The following is an 18,041-nucleotide window of genomic DNA, read 5'->3' on the forward strand; positions in this document are numbered from 1 at the left end:
TTTGCTAAATGGAGGTCAGGTGTCAGTCATTTTTGAACCAAACAGGAAACGGGGCTGTAAAGTATCTTTTTAGCAGAAGCTACTTTGCAGCTCAGGTTTTAGTACCCCATAACAAACTAGCTTTAGAGTAGCAGGGGCACAGTACGTGGCTGTAGCCCTCTGGGGTTTACCTAACATTGCCCTGTTGACACAGGTTGTAGTTGTCAGTCCAGACTGTGGAAGGGTGAATGTTTTCTATGAAGAGCGAGCGTTGCAGCTGGATTGCACAATTAGAGTTAGGACTTCAGAAGCCAGACACTGAGAGCTGATCGTCATTGACCCGGCTTACAGCTACTGTTTGGGAAATGTAGGAGTGCACAGCATGTCCTCATTCATAATCCCCTTGTGGGATTATAAAAAAAAAAAAATCTGAAATAAAATTAATTTAATTGACCAGCTAGGGTATTCAGGGGCTATGTTTTTTTTCTTTTAATACAATTATACAATTAGCAATGTTTATTAAATTATCTACCTTTGCAGATACTGTATGGATAAACCAAGAAGGAAAGTCTGAGGCACTGATGCTGCTGTTCACACTCTCCTTGACCTCATTTCCACCAAAATATGGTGTGAATTATTTCATTATTTTTGAGTATTTGGCCAGCAATTCAGGAAAGACCATATCGGATCATTCATAGCTCCCCCCAAATATTAATTCCTGTGCTTGGCCTAAATTCGTTAGCCTCATGGTGCTCACTGTGCGTGCGGAAATGTTTCCAGTGGTTCAACCTGGGCATCTCCCCCAGGAAGCTGCTGCTTCCATAGCACGCAGAGGCAGTCCACACGCTAGCAGGAGTGTACATGCCTCATGTCACTTAGGGGTGACACAAATCGGGGATTTTCCACCTCTCTTGTGTTTTACCTGACAGAGTAATGTGAAGCAGCAGTATTCATCTTTTAGATTAGACAGAAGAGAAGGTGGCTGGGTGCTGAACAACTACAGTGGAGTAAGTGAGGGATGTAGATGTGCAATTCCTTGGATGAAAACTGAAATTGAACCATTAGTACTTGAACACCTGCAGGTGCATTTGTGGTGGGTAACTAAACTTCTAGGCTTGAAAACATCTGATTCTCCTTCCCAGAGATGACTCAGGACATGTTCTTTTTTGAAGTAAATTGCACCCCTGAGCATGATTCATATCTAAACTGTAAAGACCAAACTTTACTTTCTTCTGTCCTCTGAAACCTTGGAAAAGTTGCAAGGCTTGCTCCACTGTTCCCAAAACTTTTCCATCATCATCAAAAGGAAAACAGAGCACAGACAAGTTTTAGATAGTCAGTCAACATAGATCTAATCTTGCACAGAGCAGTTCTATTACCAGAATTTAAACAAGATAGTTGTCCATCTCCAAAAACACTGCCTCACAGCTAAAATCTTGGCAATGAGAGAAACATACCACTAGGAACATATTTCAAGCACAGCATAGGAAGTGGCCTCCTGATCCTCCAAACCCCAGGTCGAGAAAGTCATTGAGTAGAAGTCCTTCATAAATTCCTGAAACTCTAGTTTAAGTCCAAATTAATTTTTTTCCTCCATTACATTTCTCCCGGACCCCTCTGCTCTGTGGGTTGGAAATCATCCTCTAACACCCACTCACAAATCTATCTGTAGAGCGCCCATACCCATTTCTTCTTGCACTGACACTGTCCTTGACTGTAAGTATCTCTTCAGTTTCTAATGTTTATCCAACAGTGATGTATTTATAGGCAGCAATAATACTCCTTGCCAGCCTTCATATTTCTAGGCTACAATACCACTATTTCAGAAGCACCTTATGAAACTTGCCACATTTTAAGAACATATCTCTCTGGGCACACTTTTAATTACTGGCGTTATTCCAGGACTTCAGGAGGGCTTTGCTCTCTCCTGGTTTTTGCGCTAGGTAGGCTCTATACAAAGACTCTAAAGAACAAGTCATACAGATATGAGATGAGAGGGGGGTGAGTAAAGGCGGTGAGAAAGAAAGGGGACACTGCCTCAGGCCTATGAGAAAAAAAAAAAAATCAGATGTTTTAAAGGGGAAATAGAAAGCGGTAAATTTAGGGGCAACAGGAAAGCAAAGGTCAATTTGCTTTCGTTACCACCATACTAGTGAAAAAAGGTGTTATGCCAAAGTTTGTGGGTTTGGCTTTTTTTAGAGCTGCCTTAATCCAGCAACCTGTGCAGAAGGACATGTCATTTTTCATATTCAGCCTATCTTCCTTTCAGCACCATCCTTCTTTATTTGATTCAAAACTCAGCAGGGACTTAGATGCTTCCCAGAACAAATACACGTCTTCCCATACTACTGCGCAAATAAAACAACTTTGGATTGAATCCAGTCAGGTCACTGCTGTCCATTGCCAGCACACTGTTTAATAACAAGTCAGGAGTTTTACAAAGGGCTCTTATTCCACCTCAGAGGCTGGTATAACAGCACACTAACAAGGAAAAAACCAGGACAAAGCAATTTGGGTTTCTGCATTATCAGCAACAGTAAAGGAAAAATATGATTCAAAAGAACAAAAGAAAAAGTGTTTCAATCCTTTTGCTTCCCCCCTCCCCCCCCTTCACCTTGTTTCATATTACTGATAGCAGGATTTCTCCTGTGGAAAATTTCTGCTTTACTAGTGTGAGAATGCGATTATGTGGGACGATGAGAGCCGTGTCAGCGGGAATTGCCTGTGTGCACCTGAGGGATGGATCAAACCTTTACTATTAATGAGAACACACAGACTATGAGATTCGCAGCAGTGCAGATACATTTAACAATGCCCTGTGAAGTGCCCTGAGCAAATCTCTCCAGATCCTGCGCTGGAGATCAATGCAGCTCTACAGCACATTTGGTTTATGCTCAAATTCCTCATTTTTCCTTCTCAGCATATTTCGTTTGTGTGCTTATTTTGTTTTGCGTTGTAAAGACAGCATGGCTCTCACACTTTTAAGACCACCTACATTTAGACCTTGGGAAACCATCCTTGACTTAGATCTTTAGGAGCTATCTCAATGACTCATTGCCATTCGGTCAGCATGCCAACAAAAATCAAGTCCTCTCCCATAAGTTGGGCTTTACTTTTTATTATTCAGGTGCTAAATGAAATGTTTACTGGTTTACTTTTCATTGCACAGCCAAGAAAGAAGGATTGGTTCATATGTGACAGAACTGGAGAAAACAAGGCTGGAATAGGTCTTTGCGGTAAAAGGGAGCTCCTGGCTGAGTTCTCCTTCCTCCTCAGTTGTGTTGGTGTCTTCTGGCAACACAAGCACAGATGGCAGATGGTTTCATTACTTACTGCTATATCTGAGCTTTCCGACCCTTAAAATATCTTTTGGTGTATGGTTCCTTAGAGTTTAGGACAGTAGAACATTTATACTGGCACGGAGGGTGGGTTGTGAATGGAGGACAGAAGGTTGCATAAGGAACTGAGAAAGATAAGAACTGGGGACAAGATGACATAGGATAGATTTGGAAGAATAGACACTAGATCCAGTTCTCTCCCCTTCCCACTTCAGCACAACTGAGGACTAAGCTTCCCATCGATGCAGCAGCTACTTGGGCTGGGGCAGCAACAGGAATGGTGAAGCTCATCTCCAAAAGCAGAACACCCATCCCACTAGTTGAGCACCTAAGCAATACTCTTTGCCATGCCAACCAGATATTTAACCTGCTCTTAAAGCCTCCAGTGTGAGAGATCCCACAGCCTTCCTAGGAGTTGTGTTCCAATACAGCAAGTGTGCTCCAGTCTCTCCCTTCAAACAGGACTACCTTTGGGACTCCATCTGCACTGACAGAGCAAAGGAGAATCAAGCAGGTGATGGGTGAAAAGCATAAAAAAATGGAGCAGTTGTAGAACTTGAGCCTTCCTGGAGGTCTCCTCTATCTTCACTCTCAGCAGGCACTCATGGAGTGAGGTAGATGGGTGGAGTGGGGCAGGAATAAGGAACTGACAGATTTCTATTTTGCGCCAAGATGTGGGACTATCAGATCCAGCCTTCAGGGTCTTCTATTGGGTTTTTTTAGCCAGAAATTATCTAAATTCTCTCCTTTCACCCAATTAGTAGACGCCTTCTTCCATCCAAACTAAAACAGGGAAAAAAGCCCCAAATAATAGGAGTCAATTATCAAAACTGATTTGCTCTTGGGACACTTTGAAGAGGTAAGTGTGATGAAGATCTCCATAACCTAGAATTTGTGTAACCAAATCTGTAATGCAACATGAACCTGGACTGCCTTCACTGGAGCATCTTTAGAACTTTTGAAAACAGTGTCTACAGACACTGAGGTAGCTCATGCTGGTTAACGCTGGCTGGACACTAGATTTTTTTTGCATGATACAGTGGGAATTTGAAAAGATGGACTATCTTAATTCACAGCATGTACAGGGAAGTATTTAATTGCTGCAGTCATTTTTAATGCTGAAGCTGACTGCAAGATTTAATCTTAAAGTCAAAGTTTAAATACCAGAAGAACAATTTAAAAGAGATCAGCTAGGCCACTTCTGTGTTAGAAGCTGGATACATTTATACCATATTATCTAATTGTTTTTGTGTTATTTATTCAGGCATTTAGAAAAGACTCGGCATCGGAGCAGGGAATATAGTTACAATGAATAATTTGCATTCTTTATTCAGTGTAAATTTATTCAGGTCTCCAAGCACTATGGGAATTAGCATTATACACGCAGTAAAAAGGTTGAAATGGAAGTTTAAACTGATGCACCATAAATGTTCCCACTGAATGTTTTAAGCTTTTTTTTCTTCCCATTAGCATAGATTATTCTGTTTATAGATGCTGGGGTGAAAGAAGATTCCTGTTGTTAATAAGAAAGACACTCTTGTTAGGAACTCTCAAGAGGAAAACTTAGCATAAGACTTCATAGGGATGCTCCACTCTACGAACGCAGTAATTCTTTCACGTAGGTCACTGTCAATCATCAAGTTGTAACTGGGGGGTGGGGGTGGGGTGGGGGGGGTGTCCTCCTCCTGTTTCTCCTCTGCTACTAGTATAAGATCTTTTCTCAAGGTTTATCATTGCATAGCACTTAGTGCAGTTGGTTCTAAGTTCAAGCTGAATGCTCCTAGACAAGACAGCACAAATAGTACGGAAATACCAGTCAGGTAATCCAACAAATAATACAGAAATATCCAACCAGGTCACTCCTATTAAAATATACTCCTGTGACTCAGGCTGTGTACACACAATGCATATGATGACTGATGCACATCTACCTATTACTTTCCACTAAGTTTCCTTCCCTCCTGCCCTTTCTGTTCTCCCTGTAGCCCTAACTCTTCTTCACAGACCTTCTTTCACGGACATATCCATTTTACCTGACAAACTCCCTTCTGTACCACTGAACCAGGAAAAGGAAGTGTTTATATGCAGTTTCACTGATTTGCATTCATCATTTGATGAGCACTGGTGCGGATAAAGCTCCTCTAAAGATGTTTCTCTTGTGATTTAAGAAAACTTCTAAGTTCTTTAATGGAAGAAAAATTTAAATTAACCCAAAGCAAATGGGGAGATTTCATTCTATCTCCTTTGGTCTAGATCTGGGCATTATCTGTCAGGGAATGCACAAAATGCCTTATGTTATCATGCACTGCCTTATAAAAAAGAAAACTTGCCCCCAAAACTTGCAGCTCGACACACTCAAATCCCAGGTTCCCTTAATGAAGCCCTCTGTGCTCACTGACTTCTTTGCTGCATCAATAAATCATGTACAGTTCTCTTCCTGAATACAAACAGGCTTTAGGTCCTATGCACGGAAGCCACCATTACAGCTCATCCAATGCATCAGTCAATGAAACCACGTACATGCTTGGGAGTGTAAAAGCCATGACCATTTTTCAAGACCATACACGACCTGGACAGTGTCACTAAAGGGCTTTAGTAACCCGGTAAGTGTCACACACCCAACCAATTTAGAAGCATGCATACAGATTACTCACCTCAAGCACAAGAAAAGCATAAAGGCAACTATAAGGGCCCCTACTGATATACAGTGCCCCAGGTAGTTTATGATGAGAGCAATCTTGTAATGGAGCGCATACTTCCTCTGGAGGTAAAGAGATAACATGATTAAATCAGCATGACTCTCTAAGCACTGACATTAAGGAACAGTTAATCAGTTTAGGAAACAGTAATTACTTTTCTCGACTTTAAAATGATATAATAACCCCAGGGCTGATGCCTATGTATAAGCCAAACATGCTGCCCAGGCACAGAAGTAGAGGCTTGGTTTCATTTCAGTTTGTGATTTGTCCACAGTTTCTTACAAATCTCAGCAAAAAAGTTATTTTTTTCCCCCTTTTTTTCTTCAATTTCCTTAGGATTTCTTATTTTCGTTATTACACTATTTTAAAACTTTGGCATTTTAGGGTGACAAAGCTACCAAAGACACATCCTCTCACAGTTTCAAAAGTTATAAAACATTATATTGTTAGGAAACTGCACGGTCTTAATGAGCCAGGTTATGCTACTTTCCTACTCAAATGGTTTGGTTTTCATACAAAAATGAATCAGTTGTCAGTAAGAATAAATAATAAATCCTTTCCATACAGGCAGATTTTTCTCTGAGGTACATTCCTTGCAAGCTACAATCCTTATCTTTCAAATTGAGGGCAGAACCAATGCAGACTGAAAGAGCTGGAATCTGCTGGTGTCCTTTCAGTTCTGAGAGAGCCTGACGAACCAGAGATCCTGGTTTTTTTAGCAGCGACCCAAGTATGTGGTGAAACTTAATGTTTTAGTGCCTATTTCCTAGGATGCTGAGGAGATTATTGGTAGGTTCTTGATCCTGTAAACAAAAATTAAGTACAAAAGTGCTCCCACCTAAATCAGCGAATTTAGTGATGTGACCAAAATTTGACCTTGAAGTAACTGGAACATTCTTTATTGGTGGGCTGCTGCTGGCTTCAGAGAAAAGAGAAGCATCTCCTCTCTTTGCCTGATGGATAGGAAGAAGTAGAAAAACACTATTCAGATAAATACTGAAGCTGGTTAAAAACTGACAGAGGTTTGCTACTTAAAGAATAAAACCCCCTGAAAAAAAGATATTTATTTATGTATTAGTTTTGGCATTTGTTTCTTTTCAGGTTAAGCAGATCTTTCCTCACTTTGGGATGTTGTCCTCCTTCAGAAGAATGAGACCTTTGAAAACTAACCACCTAAATTTCCTCCCTTGTGATAAAAATATAACAGTAAAATACTACAAATGGCATCAGTTTTCTAATTTTGGTTGAACTTCCTTTGTTTCATTTTTTATAACAATTTCCCTTAACATTTTATTCCAGTCAAAGGCATTTGTCAGTGAATAAATGTTTGGATGAAACTACAACGAGCAGCTGTAGTTAATCTGTTCCATTGTTCTATGAAGATAGCATCTTCCAGCACTTTGCCAGGGAGCAAGCATGCCCTCTTGGAATAATTTTCATGATGAAATCTGCCTATATCTTCAGCACATGGAGTAATGTGCTGTTTCTGGACAGAACTCAACCATGTAAGGTATTTTTAAGTCTATTATAAAATCCCCTAAAATAAACTTCCCCATGCACAGGCCCATTTTCTGAATAGCCTTGAGGAGAAAAAAAAAAAAAAACCAAAAAACCACAAGATCTGAATTCCACACTGAGCTTTGTTTATCCTTAAGTCACGGGGACACCTAAAGGGGAGGAAAACACACTTGAACTGATGTGCCTACCTGAAATGCAATGCTGTACTGTTCAGCTAGTGCCCTGGCAAACTGCCTTGCTTATTTACTTTCCCACTTAATTCATAGAATCATAGAATCATAGAATATCTCAAGTTGGAAGGGACCCATAAGGATAATCAAGTCCAACTCCCTGCTCCTCGCAGGACTACCTAAAACTAAACCATATGACTAAAAGCGTCATCCAGAATCGCTCATGTAATGCTAGAAATCTTCTAGAAGATGACAAAGTTCCTCCCAGGCCAAGGATCCTGCTCTTTGAATCTGACCCTTCAGCTCCCTCCTTTGGCTCCTAACCATTATTTCAACTTACTCAAGTTTTAAGAAGGTATGGTTCAAAACATGAGAAAATTAATTGGAAAAAAACCCATAATTAAGCTCCTCTTTGACGCACTGATGCTGAAGGAAAAACAGGCACGACTTTTATTTTTTCTGTTGCTGACACTAACAAGGTTTCCTGAAGGCAAATTCAAATATTGTAGAAACAAGAACTGCCTCGGTGCCTATGAAAAACTAAGCTGACAGGGTGGCAAGATCACTTTCCACCAGCCTACATGCAATCTGCATCTCTGGTAGAATTGGAGACAACACCTTCAGGGCTGAAAAACACGTGCTCAGTATCAGTCATGTGTTGGCCAAAGCTCAGTTCATGTAAAATACTTGCATAACTCTTTTCTGTCTCACCCTCTTGCAGACTGATACATTTAAAATGGTAACAACCTTCTACTGTTACCCAATATTCCTCTGCTTCCAGGAAGATGTTTCACTCCACTAAAACGCAGATTTAAATCCTATTCAGGCTTAGGAGGAGGGTCATTACATTAGAAAGGAGATAGAAAAGGAGATGGTCTGGACAATCTTGGTCTTGCTCTCCGGACCACAGCAGGTCACATCACTGGAGTCCTCTTCCATGCCATACCTTATGCATGAGAATCACGTTACATCAGACAATGCAGAGTTATCTTCCAGCCAGCTTCTACCAGGTAAACTGAGGAAGCACAGCTTTATGTCTTTACCTGCACCAGCTTTGCAAATCGAAGGCACACTGGGCTCCCTGCAGCCAGATTTCAGGCTAATGATGGAGTCATTCTGTCTAGAGGACTTTTTCCTTTGCTTTAGCTAGGATGTGACTGCTAACCTGTCCAAACCAAATCAACCAATGATTTGAAATAATAAACACCTAATGACAGCACTCTTAGCTCTCCAGATGACAAGGATCTTTCTCCCTCTAACAGAACTTCCTGACAGGTCCTGCCAGTGTTTACAGCACATGTCTTCCTGTGAGGCTCTGCACTCCATTCCCAGTTCAGTCACTTTAGATTTCTTCCTGTTGCCAGGATGATCTCATCACCAGTACAGTTTAAAGACACCATATCTCCTCTCCAAAGACTTTCAGAAGCAACTGGGAAGTATCTTTGTCATCCAAGATGCCTCTGAGTTCACTGCTTTCCTGTTCTGAGCCAGCTGGAAGCTGGGTAGCTGTGCCTAATGTGACTGTGCTCCTAAGCAGGATACATTAACTTAAGCCCAGCATGGTGCTAGCTCAGCTACACAGCTTGAAGCCACCTCAAAACATTAGCAGAAGCAAATTCATATCCAGCTGCCATTGGCCACATAGACAAGACCAAAGTTCCTAATTTATAGCTCTTTTTGGAGGCTGAGATGTATTTTTTTGCTGCCTGAGACTCTCATTTGTCTTCTAACAAGAGCACAGATTTGTGCCAGATGCAGCAAAGGCCCCTTTGACACAGGAGCTTGTAGGCTGAGTAGAAGCTTTCCATTTGTCACACATTATGCCATCAAACAGCCGGTTGGATCAAAATGATTTCTGTACCTGATTCCAGTGCCTGGAGAAGGAGCTAACATTCTTCAGAGGATGGGATTCAGTCTGACGTTAGGACACCTACATTTGGGTATCTACCCAACATCTGAATCAATATCTGAAGCAAGGGCTAGAAACAGTTACGCAAACGCAGGCATCTAGTGCCCCTCGAGGTGCACTCAGGAGACTCTGTGCTTCCTAGTTGGTCCTGGTGACTGACCTCCAATTGCTGCTGCTGAAGGACACAGGTATTCCAGAAGGCCGGTGTCATACCTGCCAGATGCACGGAGACACACTGGGGCATTTTAAACTACACCGCCTAACTACATGCAGGCAACTAGATCCCAGCCAAAGTGGGAATCTCAGAGCAAAGCAGTCCCAGAGCACAGTTTTATCAGCTACTGCCACAGTTCTTGACCACAAGTAAAGCAATGATGTATTAATGTAATCCAGTGAATGTCTGTTACAGGAGCTTATACCCCCTAAGACTGACCCACAGCTGAAAAAACCTGTAATTTCCTTTGCTACATTACCAACACTCTGTCATAAAGCATGTAGCACGGGACATGGGGTTGATCTTGAAAAGTCCTGTTCTTGTCCCATGTATCAATCACTGCATTTGAAGTCAAATCATGTAATTCTTTAGCACTCTGGCTGTGAGTGGCCAAGCTTGAAAGTAGTGTTGTTTTCTGTGTTAAGAATAAACACGAAACACAGGGCGTACCTCCTGGCTGATGCTTGGCATCTGCTAGGATCAGTCAATAAATAACAATAGACCTACACTTGTGCTTGCATCTCACCTTTAATCAAAATGGAGGATCACAGAAATCCATGGGGATTTTTCTTTTTTTTTTTTTTTCGAGATCACAAAGGAACCCAAGTATTCATCTGTAACACTGAGCATTATGTAGAGATTTCAAAAATATTCACAAATATTAATATTTGCAAAGCTTGTTGCAAATCTTTAAAGATCTAATAAATGAGTTTTTAAGCTTTTGCAAACAACGGTGGGAGGACATCTGCACTTTCATCTGTTTAAGGAACATGCTATTTAAGAAGTTTTAAGCTATCACCATAGCTGCAAAGTTTTTAAAAGCAAAAACAGAGCAAAGGAAATAATCCTGTCCTCTAGTCACAACACTTCTCCAGCCACTTCAAATAAAACTCCTCTGTATTTGCTTGCGCAGAGATAGCAACTGTTCAAGTCATGCAGACAAACACATAAAGAGTGTCATTAAAATACAGCAGCATTTTCCTGAGCTGGTACAGCAGACTGCTACTATCAGCTCAGGTTTCCCTTATCAGCTAAACCACATCAAAGATTTTGAGTCTTCACCCAGCTCCGTTCCCCATTCTCTAAATCAGCACTGGCTGCTACACCCCCCCTCTTGTTCATTTTTAAGAGGGTGGTTTCACAGAAGTGCGAATCCATTTCAGTCAGAGATGGTCTCCTAGCATGGTCCGCTGTCCCCCTCAACCCCAGCCATGCTTTCACTCCCCTTGCTTGTGCTGGCCCCAGCACTCCTGCAATAATGCAGTAAGATGGTTTAGGGAACTGATTCATCTGAAAAATGACCCAGCAAAAAGTTAGTTTTTCATTTTAACTGGGAAAGAAATGTAAGGAGGGGCTGCACTGGGGTGGTCCTTAGATCAGCTTAAATTGCCATGGGATCCTCTCCACTATGCTAGACCACCTTGAGCGTGTATCAGTCCCTCTGGATGGCAGTCATGTACTGGTACATTTTTTCTTACTTTCTAGAAGCTTCTAGCAAGTGGAGGTGTGCGGGGGTGGGCTACCACCAAATTACCTAGCCAGTAAGAGTAGGCACTCCTCAGCAGCTGGTGCGTAGCTATCTGTTTTCTGATTCACTTGTCAAAGCCCACACTCAGCAACAACATGGATCTTACAGGATGGATGCTGGGCCACAGCCAAAGCACATCATGACTGTTTTGGGTACAGCACTAGTCCAGATAGTTCCCGAGTACTAAATCCGGATTAGCTCTGCAAGCAGCCCTCAGCAGGTGAGACCTTGTCTTCCTCCTCTCTGTTTCCAACTGGCATGGCACAACTCCAATGACAGAATGAGGGGAATGAACCCCAAAACATAAACAGGCCTGAGCTGCTGGGCTCCACCCTGGTTCTTAGAGGGGAAAGTCACCCCTGGCAGTGCGACAGCACAAAGCCTATGTGTGCTTTTGTCCTACCATAGCACTCAAAACAGGACGAAGAGAAAGAGAACATGGCATGAAAGGCTTGAAGGTTTAAACTGTGTGAGGATGAATGTCTATGATGCCTCCAAGAAAAGCTGAGACATTTGACAAGAAAAGGACTTTGCATAATTGCTTGCAGCCTTTCTGAAGGAGCTTAACCCTATATGCTAATTTCATTCTGTAAAATCCTATATAATGCAAGACTGGCTCAATCTTTTAGAGACAGCTGAGGCCCGAGTCTGCTTTTTATATATTTTTCTGCTGCTGCCCCTGTACATATTTGCTGAAGGAAAAATGGCATTGAGATCCAGAAAGGCCAGTTGTTGATGAGACCTCAGAACTGATAGGTACAGGGTGGAATCAGCTGGTGAAAGCTTATTTTTCAGTGCCAAAGAAGCTTTTGGTCTTATTGTTATTATTACTAACATTTATTGTAGCAGCCGTAGGCTCTGAACAAAGCTAGAAAGGATCTGCATAAACATACATCATCAGGGACACAGTGTAATAAAGCACCCGTTTTTAAAAACCATGTGAGTAGGGGATATGGAGAGAGGATAAGTGATTTGCCTGAACTCACAGGGAGGATTTGTTGCAGAGACAGATACGGACTCGGTCTCAGAAGTCCCAAATTAGTATGTTAACCTTAACCTTAGCTTTGCATTCATGTATGCTGAGAAATGTCATTGAGAAGAATTAAGGGAAGAATACAGACCTTGTCATCCAGAATAGGCTCGCACTGAGAGTAGTTTATCTTGGAAGCCCATGTCCCATTGCCCAGGCATTCTCTGTAGGCATTTCCTGGTACGGACCAAAATAAAAGAGAGATGAACACTCTGTGCTGGACTTTAAACAACCTAGCAATTTCACAGATTTAAGAAAAGGTTACAGAACAGATTATTCACAAAGGCAAATCATCTTATCCCACCTCTGTGAGGACTAGAACAGCCTGCTGAGGAGGGAAGAGGAGAAATAAAGGACATAAACACATCTAGAGACAACAGGTATTTAAAGATACTTATTGATAATGTTTTCTTACAGCATATGGGTTCAGAAGACAGCAAAGGTATGAGAAGAGCATTGCAAGAGAAAGCTTAATGTTAGTATAGTCTTTTAAAAAGCAGTTAAATGATGGGCAGAAAAGTTTAGGTCTTTAGTGCTCCATCTAGGAGAATGGTATGTGTATGGTAAACTTACTGCTTTACTCCCCTCCTATTTATCCCACTGTAAACTAGAAGCAACATTTCTGGAGATACTGATCTTCTGGAGTCTTCCTATGCAACAACATTATTGGTAAAACTTCTGCAAAGAACCTGAAAAAGGAGCAAGATAACCACATCTCCCAACCCTGGGGCAGGCAGGCTGGGGAGGCCACACAAGAATGTCTCTGAACAGATTTCAGAAATGCGTACACCTCGGTTAGGATGAGTTCACCTAATGAGTTCACCCATTCTCTGTGAAAATGAAACCACTTCTGGTCTTTTTCCAAGGTGCCAGTTCTCCCATAATGTGAGTGAAAATCACTAGTTACTTTACTGAAGCAGAGAGATTTCGTGTCCAATTGCAACGTCACCCTGAGGAGCTCTGGGAACTGCGTGTAGTAATATTGGGAACAAGGAAGGGAGTTCAATTTCTGGCAAGCACTCCTCTTCATCACAAGGAACTCGGAGAGAAAACTATGCAGTTTTGCTCTGCAAACTACCTTCCTCCACTCATCAAAAGCATATCCAATCCCAAGCAATAGGTTTTTTCCATGCCTATTTTGAACTGTGTCTTAGAAACATGAGAATTAAAATAAAACAGGAAATTCAGAAAGATCCCCAAAGGACACATACAAACAACTTCCTAATGAACTCTTCATGATGTTCTTGCTGCCTTTTACCCAATTTCTTCTTGGGCCTTTGCCATGGTCATTCAGTTCTAGTTCAGCACCCAGCCATCAGGAAAATAAGATGCTAAATAAAAGCATCAGATCGAACGTTTCTAAAAGTGCTGTTGACAACAGCCATTGAAAAAGGTAGAAAGACTTTTGAAAAGGTGCTTTTTCCTACAGAGAAGGAAAGTCCACATGGAAAGCAACAAGGAACAGTTCACCTAGATGCTCCAGATTACACCATATCCATACAGATCACTGAATTTCATACTGCTATTGTCTATTTGCACTTTTTCACTGTTTCTTCTTGGAGTGACAAGGCCAAATAAAATAAAATAAAATGACTAGTAACATTTGGGTCAACTACGGAAACTTGTGCTAAAGGTTAAGGACCTCAGTTTCCATTTCTGTCACTAGTTTATAGACAAATTCACATACTTCCCTCTCTTTCTTACTGGAGAATCAGGTATAGACTGCCATTTTCTGTACAATTTTTTTGGTGCAATTTTCCCCTGAAGGCTAAACAGGTGATTAGACTTCTATCCTCACTGTTCTGTTTATTATTATTCAACAACCCAAGCTAAATATGTCTCAGGGCATCTTTTACCCCCTTCCTCTGAGACCAGGTCTGAGTGGGATTCAGGTGGTTGGATCCGAGTTACATCCCTGAAAGCCCTTGTATTTGGCCCCTCCTTTTGGCCAGTGCTGAAGCCCTCTGTGCAGAATGGTTGCTGATTTTGAGTCTCTGTAGCAAACAACTGACTCTCCAGACACTGTGTGGTAAGCTTTGGTGCTTATTTGGATATTAAATCCCACTTCCAGGATAGGGCTCATGAGAAATCCTTGTTTTATTCATTCTGACTCTTCCTTTCCCTCACCATATCTTTCCACCTTGATTGTGGAGACCACAAACACAATCAACACTATGAGACTCTCAGAACGTCCAACTGGGTCTACATAAGTATCTGAGAGGGAAAGGCACATTTGAATCAAGGAGTTAATTATCCATGCAAAAGGAAAACCACTCTTTCTTTTCTGACTTCCCTCTAGGTGAGAAATTGACAGAAAACAAAAATAGCTTGAAGTTGGGTGAAAGAGAGGGGCAGTGTCAAAACTAGGGAAACAAGACCCCTTTGACCCCAAGGCTCCCTTCAAAGATTTCTCTTAGTTGAAAAAGAAAGCAAATATTAGGAGTGCTCCTCCCATCCACACTAACTTCTTCCTCTGCTCTTCTCATTGTTATTTCCATTTTACAGGTACAGAAACAGAAGAAAAACGTGTGTACATGACTTCCCTGAAAATGACCTGGCAGGACCGTGGCAGAGCAGTGAACCATCACAAACCATGTATTCTATCTTATCAGGCCACGATGCCTCTGTCTCCTGCACTACATCTTCCCTGCTAATTAAAACCTTAATTTCAGAAGGATAAATGTGGGTCTCATGTTTCTTGTCCAAAAGAATTGTTAGAGAACAGATCATGATCAGCAAAGCAAGATCGAGTGTAACGAATGCCATCCATTCCACCTCCATTTTGATGTGTAACCCCTCCACTTAGAATATTAGCAGCCATAAAATGTGCCTCTGAGCTCTCTTTCAGTGCAAGTGCAGGAATCCTTTACAACACCCACATCAAAGCAGTTCTTTGAGAAACAGTGATCTGGGTTTATGAGCTGTCACACCAGACTCTTACATGGTGAGTATCTGAACAAAAGGAGGATAAAATCAAACTCTGCATTTCTCTAGTCCAGAATCTCCTCCAGTATCAGCCACTTCTCGGAAACAAAAGCAGCAAGTAGATCTGACTTCTGGGAATGTCTCATTCCAAACTCTAGTAGTCATAAGTAATTTATACCCCAAAGCAAAGGTCATCTGTCTTTCTTCCAAATGCCTTACAGCATTAGTTCTAACAGCCACATGGAAACAAGTTTCCAATCATACTGAATGTATTTTCATATATCTATTTTAATAACATAAAACAGATCTTTTACCCAGTGCTTTAAAGGAGAAATAGCCGATTCAGTCAGTGAGGTAATATTAGAGAGTAAGAGCCTCACTGCAGGCATCTGGAAGAAGCAGCTCTTGTTCATGCACAGACGAATCCCATGGCATATAGTAAGTGAGTCTAGCATTTCTTGGGGACGTTGGACCAATCACATATGCACTGGACAGAGGCTCACTGCGTTCATGGACAGTCACATCTGGCATGTGTGAACTTCCTGTGTATGCTTGTATATCTCTGCACAGAAGACCCTGGATAAAATAATGGCAACTTCAAATAATCGTCTTAGTCTTTTTCATAGCAGCAAACAGCTGCTTCATAGAATCCCTACTTACTGTCAAAAGCAGCACAGAGAATATGAAGAAATAACAGAGACTGGACTCAATGACAGGCTGAGTCACTGGGACATGCAGAGTTGTAGCAGTGATCAAAGCAGCAAAGAGATGCCAAAAAGATGAGATACATTGGTTCTATGAAAGACAGCAATGGAAGATATGTGTACCCCAGGTTCAGAGTATGTGAAGGAAGAGAAGAGGGAAACCAACAGTCAGTGATCTTACCAAGAGACTTCTATAATCTCTTTGGTGATTGAACATGCTGAAGAATATTCCTTCTCACCTGGTTTTCCAGTGAGAACTGGGATTAATGTGCTTTGTGCTAGAAGCATTCTTGCCCCTTGCTTTAAAGCACTGTGTACAGAAAGAGACTGGATTAAGTTCTGTTTTTCTTAACAAATGTCACGAAAAATAAGGAGGAAATGGAAGAGTCATGATGGAGAACTCCATTGTAGAAACAAACAATGAACACCCAGAAAGAAAAGAACAGTTACATGATCTTTCTAGGGCAACAATAGCTAATGAGAGCTATTAGCACTATTTCTTTTTTTCCTAGTTAAAAAAAGAATTGTGCCAATTTTCATTTCCTTAGACAAATGACATACTGTTGAACTCAGTATACTTTTTCTTCTTATAATTTCTCCCTCCTTACTGACTTTATTCTAAAGAACAGATACACAAAATAAACAGATTTTTGGTGTTATAACTTGGGGTTATTTGTGCCATTATACACATAGCTTTTGACACATGATCCAATATTCATTTCTATGCTTCAGCCTATGGCCTCTTCTTTAACTTTGGAAATGTTGATTTCCTTTTGTTGTAGATTACTAGCAACACTTGCGGCACTTGATTGCTTCTGTTTAACCATCAGTCCAGGGGACAGACAAGGAGGTAAAAGGGAACTCCCTGAACAGAAAGAAATATCCAGTAGTGCTCAGACTGTCACTCAGCTTGCTAACATCCAGAAAATGTATTTCATCCCCTCCAGGCCAGCCCATATAACATATTCATTTTAATATTTCCTCTAAGGGCTGATTCAGTCATGCTGATCATAGCCATATTCTATCAATAAAGCTGATGACAGCAATGGCAGTATTCCCAGAGTCAAACGTGGCAATTAGAGCCCCTCAGACAGCGTACTGCAATACCTTCCACCACTGGTCCTGCTCTGTAGTAGTGGCTGCTGTTTTGACAGCCCAATGCCAGACCTTGATGCCACACACCAGCCAACATTTCAGCTCCATACACAATGTAGATACACATACACAAAGACAGTAGAAGTACCAACATTTGCAGTTCTCATGGGCTCTAAAGTGATGTAAAAGGGATCTCCATTTCTGAAAAACTTTGTATCGCATCATAAAAAGGTAGGTAAGAGAACTGAGCATGGCTGTAACAAAGCATTGGCAGGAATAGAACTGGGAAACCCTATTCCTTACAACCAGCTACCCATAGTAGGAACAGCAAATCTTCAAAGTACAAAGGTGTTGTAAAAGCAATGCTTGCTGAAAAGTCCTAGCGAACAACACTGTTCCAACCCACTTCATAAAGTCTTTGTTAGCAATGTGTCACTGTTCACTCTTAGCTTAAATAGTCCTTAAGAGCTCATTCAGTGAGCGGGGAACTTCTATCGCTGCAGATTTCACAGGGTCTTCAGAAATGACCTCCTGTTGGTAAGTGTTCAGGAATGAGCAGTGCGGTGAGGATACTGTAGGTAGCAGCATGGTATCCAATCTCCCTCACTCCAGCTTTCAGGAAAGGCGTGCCCAGCTCAGTCTATTTTTTTATGGTTCTTCTCTGAATAAAGTCAGAGAAACAATCAAATAACTACAGGAATGTCTCACTCATATATGTTTGTATATACATACCTGCACACACACACATACTACTATGTAGTACTATATACTATATACTACTATATAGAACTTGATCTTTTCTTAGTGGAATATGGTCATTTAAGAGCAAGTGAGAAATTCCAAGGTGGAGATCAAAAGCTCCTTGAATGGAAAAGAAAAATACAGTGTTGCATTTATTCAAAAACTGAGCATGATAATCACAACTCTGTCTG

At 41.3% G+C, this 18,041-nt stretch overlaps 1 protein-coding gene across 4 annotated transcripts in view; it reads right to left on the bottom strand.

Moving 5' to 3' along the window:
- Positions 1–18,041, bottom strand: part of CRHR2 (corticotropin releasing hormone receptor 2) — a 170,107-nt gene that overhangs the window by 61,487 nt on the left and 90,579 nt on the right. For all 4 annotated transcript variants that reach the window (XM_076332016.1, XM_076332015.1, XM_076332018.1 and 1 more), the window contains 2 exons: positions 12,477–12,562; positions 5,972–6,078 (listed from right to left, as the gene is read on the bottom strand). In XM_076332016.1, coding sequence (XP_076188131.1) covers positions 5,972–6,078; positions 12,477–12,562 — 193 coding nt within the window. The remainder of the gene's footprint in view (positions 1–5,971; positions 6,079–12,476; positions 12,563–18,041) is intronic.

Source organism: Aptenodytes patagonicus, chromosome 2 (genome assembly GCF_965638725.1).
Source record: "Aptenodytes patagonicus chromosome 2, bAptPat1.pri.cur, whole genome shotgun sequence".
Taxonomy (NCBI): Eukaryota; Metazoa; Chordata; class Aves; order Sphenisciformes; family Spheniscidae; genus Aptenodytes; species Aptenodytes patagonicus.